A 14,191-nucleotide genomic window follows, 5' to 3' on the forward strand; every position below is an offset into this window, starting at 1 on the left:
AGAATTGGACTTTTCAACCATGGATTCCTCGCCTATGGTTCTTCTATGGTATCTATCTCCAACCATTTCATTTTGTCTTTTCGGCTATCGAAAAATGTACTTTTCAAACCCTATCACTTCTAGTTTGAAGGTTTTGAAGAGAAGCACGTACTTCATCTGTGACACCTGTGACACTTCTGTCGCTGTCTTCGAATTTTATTCCTATCAACGACTTTAGAGCGAGAATTATTTAACACAGTACCAAAATCCTGCACTGTTTCTGAAGCCATTGCTGCAGCACATCGCACATCTGTCAGAAATGCCGTACTGGTAGCACACTCTTGATAGCGTTGGCAGAGAAAGCCTTATTTGTTCCACTTTTGAAATGACATCAACACCAAAAAATGCTGATGGCTCTGTTGGTGGGAGTATAGCAGTTGCAAATTTTTCTTCTTCTGGAATTGAAACAAAACTTTGCTGTTCCTCATTAGTGTTATTACAGCATCTCGTTACGTAAGTGAAAATTTGAAAAAATATTGATCCTCTCATTCAACGAAATGCCTATTTTTACCACCCGGAAAATATTCTCTTAACAGTGATCACTGAGGAACGAAGCACATCAGAGAACTGGCTTTGTGAAGATTTTGAAGGTCAGACAAGTGGCTTCTGCTCATGAAGAAATAAGAGAATTCTATAATTCAGAATTTACTTTAATGCATCAGACTACTCTGATGTTATCAACCGGCAAGAATGTGCAATAACTGCCACCCCTCTCCTGTTTTAGCTGGCATACATAATGAAAGTCTTCAACAATAGATTGAAAACACCAACGCCAATTTTACGTTCATTTAGTTGTCACTCAGGTGGTGGAACGCTGTGCTAATATGGTGACAGAAGCTTCTTTGTTTGTGATTAGTCAATCGGCAAGAGATGGCTTCATACGAGCAAAAATCAGAAGTATCATGTCATCGTTTGAATCAAAAGATGCTTTCAAAGATTTTCATGAATGGATGTGACGAACTGACTATTTTCGGTGACTTTAACTACTTTTCAAGTCCCTCATCTTGTGAAATATTGATGCTTTTACGTCAGAGCGGCTGTGTGTGAGTAAATAAATTCTTTGTAACCAATGCACTTCTCTATATGTTTTTTTACTTAATACAACTAAATCATTTTGATAGTTTACTTCTAATGTAAAATGAGTAATAAATTTATACTTAATACATGTGGCTCGGCTGATGGAAAAGTAGAATGGAACTCGAAATGCAGCTACCTGTTTTTAGTGGATGCTAGGCTGTTAATGTAATAAAGTTTAACTTCACTTCTGTTTAAAACTGCATTCTGTACAGGCGTTGTAAAAAAGAAAACTGGACTTTAAAAGAAGAAATATTGCAATGTGCAAAAAAGCTTAAAGTAAGTCCGATTTTGGTTAATTTCCCGAAACTTAACGGCTTATGTGCGAACTTAATGGTGCAAAGACTGTAAATAATTGTGAAGATACATGAAAAGAGTGTTCAAAGGATGCATTTTAACCTTATTATAACAAAAATTTTAAACACTAGTATTTTCATAAAAATTTTGGAAAATTGACCTTTTTTTCTATTTTTGGAGAAATTCAATCCTTGGTAGGACCCTCAAACAGTTGTTCAAACTTGATAATATTTTACATGTGTGTTGTACTTACACATGCACAGCTTTTGGCAGGTATTCCAAATTAAGATTCAAAATTTCGTTTTTTTCGATCCACTCTAATGTACAGGAAAGATCATTGACAACTTCTAAATTAATCATCAGCAATTAAGCAAATATCAATCAACACCATAAACTCAACGGTTACACACGTATTTACATTCAAATACGCAAAACAAAACGAAATGCCTCACAATAAACAGAGCTAATACACAGAGCAAAAATAAATGCTCTCAGCCCAACGGTTCAGACGAGACTGACTTTTTATCATGCGCAACAGCTTTTTTTAAAGACATCGAAAGAGACCTCTCAACTATTCCAGAAAATGCTACACCATTCTACACTTTCTTATTTCTTTCCATTAACAAAGTTTATCATTCAGAAATGAGGGGCCATATACTTCAGCCGAATGTACGGGGGCTATATATTCATTACAAGAAATTATTTACAGGTTACGTTGCTACAATAATTTTAGATGAAAGATAATTTAGTAAACGCCAAATTTAGCTAGATTACGACAAATTAATCACAAAAATAATTACTACTTACAGAATTTGTAACACTATTTTAGTAATTTGAAGATGTTTCTTCACATGAGTTTAATCTCAACAATAATTAGAATATATGCTTTTATTATGATACTATGGGCTCATTCATGCAATTAACAGACTTGACATTTTTACATTATCATGCTTACTTACCAATGAACATGAGCAGTCAAAGCCAATGCAACAGAATAATCTAACACAGGATTTGGATATGCTATAGACAACGGAACAACTCCAAGTAAGCCAGCAGCTAGAAATCTTTCAGCAGTCCAAGTTTTAGAATGATTGTGATCTGGAATTTGCAATATTTATAAAAAATTGAAAAGAAATTCCAACAAAATCAAAAAGAAACCCTATTTATACCAGGGTTGCTTATTTTATGCACACAGTGTGTGAATATAGAGTGAAACCCTGATATTACGTTGTCCTTTCATACATTATTCCACTTGCGATACATCATTTTCCGCTGGTTCGTAAAAACTACTATAATGATAATACTAACATTTTCAGGATTTTACGTTACCCATTTTCAAAAATTTCGCTGTGTTTTTCTGAAAACAGAAACAGATCAAAATCATTTTCAATCTACAAGACTCATATTTTTTTTTTTTTTTTTCATTTTTCTTTCAGAAGATATTTTTTTTTTTTTTTTTTTTTTACAACTGTGTGAAGCCAGGGCAGGGTTGCCACTTAATTCGGAGGGGGGGGGGGAATTCCCTGTGTTTTCCCTGCATAAAAATGCAGCACTACAAACAACTAGCAAACAATAAAAGTTAACTTGAATATTCTGATAACTTCATCAAAGGAAACAAAGTAATTATAATAAATATAAATAAAGGGAAGTAAAGTAAAATTCATTAAAATTGAAATAACAGTAAGGTGACTGAATATTTATACTGAACTTCATTAAAAAAAAAAAGATTTGTCTTTACTTGGAACTTATAAGATAAAACGTTAAACAGAACAATAAATATTGATGACAAATCTCAACCTCCCTAAATTAAAGTAGCACACTATTCAATATGCATGTCAAATAAAACACATAATAATAGTCAAATAAAATCGCATGAAAAAACGTAACCTATTTTTTAAATTTCATTTCAAAATGCGTTCCAATAAGAGTGGTTACTTCTTGAATAACAATTTAAACACTCCTACTTTCTACAAAGTTGATTTTTTAGAGAAAAAAGGGGGGGGATTAATGTAATTAAGAGTGAAACTAATTGAAGAGCTCTTCACTTATGACCCAAATTTGATTAGATTCGGACACTTAATCCCCGCCTTTTCGAACATGGGAGAAAACTTTCAAATTATTTTCTATACATTAAGGAGCTCTGTGAATATAGTAAAGGGATCTTATTTCTTGCTCTCATGATATCATGAAAGAAGTTTTCAATGATCAACTATTCCAACCAGTGGCGGATGGAGCAGCATTAACCGGTCCCCCATTTACAGGACAGCCGACCCCTTAAGATTTGCTTCTTGAAGAGGAGAGCCGCACCCCCTCCCCTTTTAGTTTTTTTAGATGTAAAAAAGAGCGCATACAGCTTTTTGTTTTAGAGTCAAAATTAGAATTTGAGGACTGAAATTAGGAGAATTGCATTTTATACGAATGTGGAGAAAAGCATTAATAATACGAACACCTGCATAATAAAAAGTATCATATTCATGCAGATAATGGGGAGGGGAGCTCTCCCCGCCGGAAATGTTTTGAAATTATAGCTTCAAATACTATTGTTAAACTATTTTTAGATGACCTTGGGCGATGTTTGCAGGAGAGATTATTTGAAGAATTCCCCCAGAACATTTTCAAAACCTGAACTTAAAAACGTATGTGTAAGCTATGTTTGGAAACACTAGGAGGAGACGAGAAGGGGTTCGGAAATTCTTTCTAGGCAAAATTTCTCAATTGAAGTTCCCAAAACGCCAACTTAGGTGACAATTGACGCTCTTTGGAGGAGGGCCATGTTTTTTCATTAAGTTTGTTACCGATAAATTGCCCCCCCCCCCCTCCTCCTTTAAGTATCCGAAGGTCTTCTATGCAAGAAAAGTTGAAGAGGAAGAACTTTTTTCACAATATCACGTGAAAACAGAAATATATAATTTTAGTAAACGCCTTTACACTATCTTTGACAACGTTAATGGGAGTTTCCACCTCCTTGGAATTATTTTAATTTGTTGTCTTAAAAATGCATTTTGGATGATCTTAGGTAATGTTAGGAAGAAAGGAGGTTCGAGGAGGCTCTCTAGGAATGTTTTCGAAATTAAAATCTAAAGAAAGGGATTGTAGGTTTTCTTTGATAACGTAAAGGGGACTGACAATTCTTCGAATTTGAAGCTTAAAAAATTATTTTCGTCGACTTTTCAATGACGTGAGGAGGAGGAGTTTTCGGAAGATAGTTCGGAATTAAAGCCCATAAAACGAAATTTAAGGCGATCTTAAGTGATGTTGGCGAGCTGTTAGGCACGGTCCAACGAAAATTTTCAGGATTAGCTTTTAAAACGCAGTTTTTGACGATGCTTGGTAATGTTAGTGGGAAGTTGTTCGGGGATTCCCCTTCAGTAACTTTACGAAATTTGAATTCTAAGATGTAGTTGTAGATGATATTCGCTGATGTTATCAAGGGTTCGGGGGCTCTTCCCAAAATTCTTTTCGGAATTGAAGTCATAAAAAAGAAATTTCAGACCATTTTTGGTGATACATATGGCAGGAAAGGTTTGATGACCTCTAAAAATTTTCTAACTGGAAGTCCCAAAAACAAAATTTTAAATGATCTTTAAAGATAGGGTGGAGGCATTTCTGCAGGATTTGAGTGATCGCTCTCCTGGAAGCATTTCAAATCTGAAGTCCTAAGTACGAATTGTAGGCCATCTTTGCTAACGGTAAGAGATGAGTTCCGATTTGGAAACTCTTCCCCTGCACTTTTTCAAAATAGAAGTTTTAAAACACATTTTTAAGCTACCTTGGTGGTGTAAAAGGAAGGGTGTTAGGCTCAGGGACCTCCTTCCCTTCTGTATTCTTGGTTAAGTCCCTATCTTCTTTTATCAAATTATTGATACAAATGTTGTGGAAGTACAGCATTTGTTGTGGAAGTACAACACCCTCCAGTATTTCTTTTCCTAGACCCTTTTAGTTCCTTGGTTTTTCCATACTGAAATTTTTAATTTCCAACCTGCTGTTTGTATTTAATTGATTTAAAGCGTTTGGGATTCATTAAAATGATCTTTTAACCTTTTGGACTAATATGGTACTTCTCAGTGACACCGTAGGTCTTCTTTTCCCAACTTTATTTTATTTTAAATATTATGCCTCCAGCTAGAATCTCTTGATGAAGTTTTGGCTTATTTACGGTTTGTACCCCTACTGCATTTTTACCTTTTCTCTATTTAAAACATGCTTCAGCGTTGATGGCCCATATGAAACTGACATGATTATTTATTTACTTCTTGTATTAAATTGAAACTTGTCATAGGTTTGTACTATGAACTGAATACTTTTTATAGTTAAAAAAAGAAGTTTGAAATTTGTCGGAATGTCTCAAAAAAATTCAGTTGCCTTTAGTTAGATAAATTGTAATAAAGAACCGTGGATGTTCCTAAATAATATTCAAGGGTCGCATTTTCTTTTAAAATTTTGCTGAAAAAATTCTATTTTCACTTGGCACTTTATTACTACTATTTTTTTCTTCAAATACTGAGAGAACGTTTTCTTTTCTTCTTTTTTTGTTCATCACTAAATTAAAATTGGCACCCTCGGTTCTACGCCTCCTCTGGTGAGGTGACGGCCCTGCCTTTACGCGTTTATTGTCCCCTACAGACTATTACAGGCAGCTGTTAGGGCTTTAGAAAGTACTACACAGTTGTGCAACAAAAATATCTAATAGACTGATTTAACTAATAGACACACAGTAAAACCATTACTTTTCTTGCAACAACTTTCTTATAAGTTGTTCAGAAATATACCGGATTATTATGATTTTCAGAGATTATTTAAATTGTTTTTTTTTTTAGGAAAAAAAAGGAAAGAAAAAGAAAAATCATGGATTTTTTTTTTTTTTTGTACTACTTAATTGAAAAATTTAATGAGGGCCATCGGGCATTTGCCCGGCTGCCCGCCGCCCCCATCCGCCACTGATTCCAACTGAAGGTATCTATGGTCTTTGTCCTTCTATTGCTACTTACTTCCTTAGTTCAAAATCTATTTGCTTTGCATACCTTTCTAGAGTCCCTCATGTCACCAAGGCCAAAATCTGTCTTTCAGTATGTACGTTCTTAATCAAGCCGTTCTTAAAATGGCAAGCATGGACAAGCCATTTCTGACAACATTTAACAACACAAACTAGGACATTTCTGACAAGTGATTAGAGACCAACCCAGGTCTCTAATCGTTTGTCAGAAATTCCTATACAGTACCCGCCACTAATAAAATCACTGGATTATAAAAACAGCCTCTATTTAATATATCTGTAAGGACAGAATCACTGCAATATCAAAACATGTTAAAACCATCCTTCAATAAAATCACTGTCACTGTTTTATAAAATCATTTTTGAACATTATACTTAAAAAAATGATTAAAAAAAAAGCACCAAGAAGTGAAGGAATCTGTCTCAGAAGCTGAGGAAATCACGGTGACAAATTTCCCCTCTTAAACAGATGACAGAAAAGCGCTTGATGTTATACGATGCACTTTAGAGTAAAGAGGAAAATATAATGTTGAAAGTTACAAAACATTTTGTTCACTTTCAAACGATTTTGAATCTTTACAATCCAATTCTGTTAAAATATTGGCGTATTGCTGTTTATTAAGACCCTTATGCAAATAAAAATATGTACCTCATGTTTATTTGAAACACTTAAAACAAAAATAAATGAAGTATTTTGTTTCGTTTTTAGAGTATTTAAATTTCAAAACCTTTCATTTCTGAAATGCGTAAAGCCATGCCAGTTTATAAAATCAGATGTTTTATAAAATCAAATGTCCTCAGAATGAATGTGATTTTAACAAGCGGTGAGCACTGTAGTAAATTTTTCCAGATTTTTTTATTATTGTACTGAAAATATTTCAACTGCAACAAAAAAAAAATTCAAGCGTAAGCAGCACAAAGTGTCATGGTAATCGGAGTTTTACAATAAAACACTGTCATGGTATATTCAGTAAATTATCGCCCATTAGCTAAGGCTAAAGCAGAAATTTTAGCTACCAGTTTGTTTGGCACTCTTGGCTTCCTTAAGTGAGGATTTCCATCTCCAGCTCAATCACTTTCCTATGTCAGGCTAATGAGTGCTAATAAGCATGAAACTGCAGTCCTCGGCTGGAAATGACTGAGCTGGCGGTGTATTTCATGTGCTGTCATTGTAGCTGGAGCAACTTAACATTGAGATTATACTCCATAAGTTTGGGACTTTCAAAAAGAATAGAGACATATGTAGTGCCGTGAAAACTGGGTGTTGCGATAACTAGATTTGACAGTACTTCCCTCAGAGTAAAAAAGGGACAAGATGCTTTAAAATAAAAGGGTACTCAAACTATGACATGTTTGTTAAACGATTATAATTTATTGCACGACGTATGTAGGAGTTACATATTTAATCAAAATAAAGAGCAAATACTTGGCACATTTATAGTTTCTGTTCTTGCTTTCTTAGCATAGAATTATTACTTAAATGTACGTAATTTTTTTCAAACTCGACAAAATTGATCCAGATAAACAAAGTTCTATAGTATCTAAATATTATAAATCATTAAATTAACACAAACAAAGTACTCTAAAATTAGGATACCTACTTACCTGCATGTGTAGTTTCAACATGTTTTGTGGTGTTCAACATAACAGCATTTGTAGAAGAAATGTTGGATTTTAGAAAAAGTTTTGGAATTTGATGATGGGTTCCTAAAACTTGGCTCCTGCTGCTCAAGGTTTGAAACAAAATGCCTAAAATAATATGAGATTCATTACTAGAATAACAAAAACTTTTAAATTCCAAAACAGTTCCAAACAGGTGTTGAAATTTAACTTTTCAAATGAAATTCTTTCAAAATTCACAACAAAAGATTTAAAAAATATATAGCTTCAGCTAGGGAGGGGTGATAAACCATACCGTAACAAAGAGGTACCTCAATTTTGCCATTGTCCATTTCCCGGTAGCAGAAACTGCGACTTGTGAGGCACTGCATTTGGGATTAAATAAACAGCAAGATGTGAAACATGTTAGTCACAAAAATTTACCTCAAGTACTATGTTACAAAAACGCGAGAACCATGAATTTTATTTTTGATGCAGGATGTGGCAAGGAACTGAATTCAACATATTTTGGCATTTATTCCTCTACAGTCTATCCCCTCCCATTTGTGATAAATTTTTAAATTTATGGTTTGTATCTGTACTCTTTCAAAATTTTCAAGCACTTTAAAATGAAATTTATTTTTTCAAGTCCTTCCCCTTTTTTTTGGTAAGGAACAAATCATGAAATTTTCTGGAGTTGGGGGGGGGGGGGGGTCTTCAACAAAGCGGGTGTCCTAAGCTATATAGCTTGTTTAGTTTATAGGCAAATCCGCCTTTTAAAACCTTTGTTTCAGTTTCTAATTTGTTGAAATAATCCTTGATTATTTTAAGTATTGCAGCTGAATACATAGCTTGTTCAGTTGATATTTTCACTTATATACTTGCCCTAATAGCTCTCAGGGTTGGTAAAAAAACTAGTTTTTTTCAAAAAAAAAAAAAAAACAGTTTTTTTTGGTTTAAACCAGGCTCTTTTGGTTTAAACCGGGTTTTTTTGGTTTAAATACTATTTGCGAGAAAAACAATTAATTTTCGGAAGGTAATTAAGGTTCCATGTAATTAACAGTTATTCAATAGTCACATTATACCTAATTTCTTGATTAATTAAAGAGATTAGAACAAAATCTTGTAATTAAATTAAATAATTAAAATAGCTTTCTGCGGGGAAATATTGATTGAAATGTTTGACTTGATTAACATATTAGTATGCATGTATATATAGACCCTTTATGATACGAAATACTGGCTTACTTTTTGATTTCATCAAATGAAAGTCAGATTAGGTCTTTTTTTCTACCAGAATTAGACATTCTTTTTAAAACAATATGAGTAAGTAACTTTTGTAAACTGCACAGGTTAGCTAAGGCAAAGCAAATACCAAAATCCCAATTCCAATGAACAAAAGGGGGGGAAAAACTAAAAATTATCTGCACCCAATAGTCATAAAGCAGCATAGGTGTACAGGTATAGCCAATCAAAATCTTTTGAGCACACACAATCAAAAAAAAAAAAACACCAATGGAGAGTGTAGCTTATATGTGAAGATTTATATATTTCTCAATCAATTTTTACACATACATTTGCATTTTGTTCTGGGAATTTAAAAATTTGTCTTTTAATCTTCCTACATTATAATATAAGGAACTATTATGTATCATAATATAAAGTATAAATTTTTTTTTTTAATTTGATTCAAAAAATATTATTTGTGTTCACCTGCAGAACAAATCTTAATTTTTAGGTGCAAACAATTAAGTTAGACTGTTGATTACCTTACAAGTCAAAGTTAAAATTCCAGGAAAGTGCAAATAAATGGGCAAAAATATCACACCCCTGCAACAGGAGTGAGCAATATAATGGATTGCATCTACAATGAAAGATTCAATCCTTAGTAAATCTTAACTAATCATGCAAATTAAGCATAATGATGGAAGTTGACTGAAATCTGCTTTATGGAACATATATGAAATAAAAAATATATTAATATTTTTTTTCGATTAAAGTTTGTAATACATTTTGAAGAAGCAACTTTGCAATTTTAGTATTTATCTCTGCAACTTACTAGGAACTTAGCATAAATGGAATTTTACATTTTTCAATATGTGTGGGGAAATCAATGTAAACCTGTAAAATGGATTTTTTTTCTGGCTTTTTTTTTAAACCATTTTTTTAAAAAACCGCATGGTTTTTTTAAAAAACCAACTGGTTTAAACCAAACAACCCCGATAGCTCTTAGTTAAAAGTGTCGTTTTCAACACATTTCAGCATCCCAGTGACCACTTTACTACTTGTAATATATTGTACGGCTTTCCCCAGAAAAGGACAATCGCTATTCTCTTCATTTTCGCTTCTGAACTATTCAAAAAAGAAAATAAATCATGATTTTTTTCTTTTAAGATTTTGGAAGGCTTATTGTTACTATGTATAAAGTCCTCCTAAGACTGGAGGGCATTGCCCCTTCGTTCCCCAAAATCTGCCCATGTGTATGACATTATGTCGTCATACATCATTTTCTTGGCGCCAACAGGAAAAAGTCGCCAAGGGTGAGGTAAAAGACATTACATGAATTACACCACCAGCAAGGTCATTCCAGCCGAGGACTGCAGTTTCATGCTTATTAGCACTCATCAGCCCGGCTTAGGAATTGACTGAGCTGTAGGTGGAAAACCTCTTAAGGAAGTAACTTACTGAAAATATAAGACATTAGTTCCGAAAAAAATTTGACCGAGGCATTTTCACAAAACAGAGTAGTTGTGGAAATGTACAACTGATCAGGGCCGAGCCAAGCCTGATTGGCGCCGTCGTGCAAATGTCTTTTGGGCGCCTTCATGCTCTGGCGTTCGAGGAAAATATAGATAACACCTGGAGGGAGGTTTTGTAGACAAATATAAAATGGGAAAAAATACAATTGGCATTTAATTTATACAAAAAAATAATGTGTTGATATTTAATTTCGCAATAGTTTTTACTTCTTATCTCGAAATTATTCCAAGTTCAGCAGCTCCTCTGATATGCTAATAATGCCTTTTGGAAGAAGAAAATACTTTAACATCAAAGTTATAAAGCCACTTTGAATATCTATCCAATCTGTAAGTGATGAACAATTAATAAAACTTTTATGCCTGTGAAAACATGACAACAGGAACAGTGATGCAACTAGAAAATAGTTTTAGGAGGGCACAAATTGAAAAAAATATAAATCTTTTAATAAGAGGGATGCAAATGTTCTCCCGGGGAAATTTTCGACACTTTTAGTTTGAAAAACGCAGTTTTAAACGGTCTTCGGTGGTGTTATGTGAAGAAAAGGTACAAGGGGCTCTGCGGAAATTTATAGAAAATGAAGCCTTAAAACGTGATGATAGGCCATATTTATTGACTTTAGAATAAGGGATAGAACACAAGGATTCTATCCGATTGTTTTTTTGTTTTTTTTGAAAAGTAGATAGAAATTAGTTTCCCTCCCCCCTTTTCTTCACTCCAAATTTTGGAATTTGAACTTCTAAAAACCAAAAAAATGTAGAACAAGAAGGGAATTCTGGAGGATTTTTCCAAATTACATTACTAAAAATCTAAGCAGTTGTCTTAGTTATTAGGAGAAGTGGTTCAGAGGTTATTTAAACTTAAATTTTTCGTCAGCCATGTTTGAAAAACCTAACTTTTGATGATATTTAAAGAAGGAGGTTTGGAGGCCCTTGCTCGAATATTTTCTGAAATTGAAGTCGTAAAAACGTGATTGTAAGATCATATTTGGTAACATCAGGGCCGGCAATCTTTCCAAACTGAAGCTCTAAAAACGCAATTTTAAGTGATTTTCGAACGGAGTCTCATGCAATGTTGTTTCATATTCAGGAGCTTTCGCAAAATTTTGCGAAATTGAAGATGGAAACGAAACGAACTTAAGATTCTGGAAACGAAATTTAAGATGTTCCGTGTTGCTTTTGGAGGGAGGGGGGGAGAGAGATTCAGCGGAGTAGAATTTCGAAAACTTTCATATTTTCAGGCGAACTAGAAGAAAGAAAAATAAGGAAAAAAGGAAAGAAAAAGAACGGAGGGGGAGTAGCTGACCAATTTAGCTGAAACTATTGAGAATTTTTAAGTCAAAGATTTCTTTTTAAAAGATTAAAGTTTTACCCCAACATCGTTTTCCTTATTAAAATCACTTTGTTTTCCAATGACGTGTTTCCCCCCCCCCTTCAATAGTAAATATTTTTGAAAAACATTCAACTAAGCATTCTGGAGGGAAGAGGGCACGGGTGGTGCAAGTAGAGGGGTGCCCTGTAGACCCCTACCCCCTCTGGTTGTGCCACCGAACAGGAGGGTACTGATTATCTTTCTAAATGGAAAGATAATATTGTAGAGGATATATATTCCACCTTAAAATCTGAAACTGAAACTTGCCGGTAAAACAAATAATTCTTAAGTACAAATCGTTAAAAAGGCATTGAATGTATTATCTAAAACAAACACATTGTCCAAAGCTCTTTCTTTAATTTAATACACAAATTGGTGAAGAAAGAGGGAATGGAAGACTTGAGTAATTATGGTCAAGTGGTTACTTTTTGGAACTAAAAAGGTAAAAAATTATTGTCTACAATATATGCATATTATTGTCTACAATATATGCATATTACACACAAGTAAATAATATGCAAATGTGCTTACTGTATTTTTTAATGTAATGCATGATAACATAATGCAGTAGAATTACAAAAAACAGCTAAAAATGACAAAAAGACACATTGCACGAATTATAACATATTCACCGCAAGAACCAAAATGGGGAGTAGCAAATTTCTTGCGCTGCTTCGTATGCTCAACCTTGTAAAATTATAGATGTACCGAAATAAAATTCAAGGCTCCACATATGAAGAAAAATGCTAATTAATTAGCAACATGTGTTTTCAGTGCAAAAGATAGCTCTTTTAAATAGCATATTCAGACACAAGGCAATAATTTTCCCTTAGAGATAGGCAGCAAGGAGGATTGTTTATTTTTATGAGCAGTATAATTTCACCGCTACTTTTATAGATATAATGAAAAGTTCAATTTTTTTTTTTTTTTTTTGGGAGATGATTCAACTCTATTTGGAGCATTTTTAATTGGTAGAGCCCGGCAACTTTTTGACTCTGACGCCGTTGTGCACCGCACGACCCCCCCCCCCCCCGATAAGCTTTTCAATTTCTGGCGCCCCTCCAAAAATTATTTCTGTATCCACCCCTGTTTTAAGCTAATCAAATTTCAGCCGAATCTGGAAATTAGGAAAAATTATTACTTGGGGGGCTGTGGGCACTTAAAATAGTTTACGGGAAGATGCTGTAATGAGTAAGTGGGTATATAGATTTAAGAGGACCATTGATATTCATTGGGGACTAATAAACTGACTAGGACCAGCTTAACTGGGCCCAGAGCCTGTCGCTGGTCGTCACATTTGTATTTGTATTTATTGTCAAAGCTTGCCCACTTGATTTGCACAGAAAATAAGCAAGAAAAAAGCGGCATTCCAACATCTTCCTATTGTAAGCACGGAATCCAAAATGCGTTTCTTCAATTATATTAATAACTCATTTATGTAGATACTGCCTTTTACCTTCCCACGGCAGCATAATTATTACTTTATACACAAAAGATTGTATTTTTTCACTTATTTCAAGGTGTTTTATACATAAAACACTTCAAGGACTATATGACTAAAGATAATACGTTAAATCATTATTGTCAAGGAAATGTTTACCTCGGCAGCAGTTCTTTGTAATATTCAATACGGGCGTCATTATTTAAGAGAAAAAACACGCCAGAAATACTTTTACAGCTTTCTCATAACTTCATGCCGTGTGACCGCGAGATGTAAACACCACCAGCCAGGAGTTAAATTGAGCCCCAGTGTTGCCACAGATGTTCAAACTATAGTGCCCAGAAAGAGTAGTGTGTGGATGGACCAGGGAGGTTAAAGGGGAGGAGATAAATCTTTACTATGTAGAAGTGGCAACGATCATTCACTTTTTCCAGAGGGCGCTGTATGTGCACCGCTCCCGACAATCGCAGCAGATCAATGTAAATGATGCTAAGTTTCTCATTTTTTTAGAGGCAGCTATTAAAGCAAAAACAGAAAAATACTACTGGAAATTGGTTGTAGTAAGGGGCTAATATAGTGGACGATGTACGGCTTTCGTCCACAGGAAGTTTGCACAGTAT

At 34.1% G+C, this 14,191-nt stretch overlaps 1 protein-coding gene across 1 annotated transcript in view; it reads right to left on the bottom strand.

Annotated features, from left to right (window-relative positions):
* The window catches only part of LOC129229829 (succinate dehydrogenase [ubiquinone] cytochrome b small subunit, mitochondrial-like), a 32,264-nt gene extending 18,375 nt beyond the window's left edge, over positions 1 to 13,889 (bottom strand). The window contains exons 1-3 of the mRNA XM_054864206.1: positions 13,731 to 13,889; positions 8,009 to 8,152; positions 2,370 to 2,508 (exon numbers count right to left, since the gene is read on the bottom strand). Coding sequence (XP_054720181.1) covers positions 2,370 to 2,508; positions 8,009 to 8,152; positions 13,731 to 13,770 — 323 coding nt within the window. The 5' untranslated portion in view covers positions 13,771 to 13,889. The remainder of the gene's footprint in view (positions 1 to 2,369; positions 2,509 to 8,008; positions 8,153 to 13,730) is intronic.
* Between the last annotated feature and the right edge of the window lie 302 nt (positions 13,890 to 14,191).

The sequence above is a fragment of the Uloborus diversus genome, chromosome 1 (assembly GCF_026930045.1).
Source record: "Uloborus diversus isolate 005 chromosome 1, Udiv.v.3.1, whole genome shotgun sequence".
NCBI lineage: Eukaryota > Metazoa > Arthropoda > Arachnida > Araneae > Uloboridae > Uloborus > Uloborus diversus.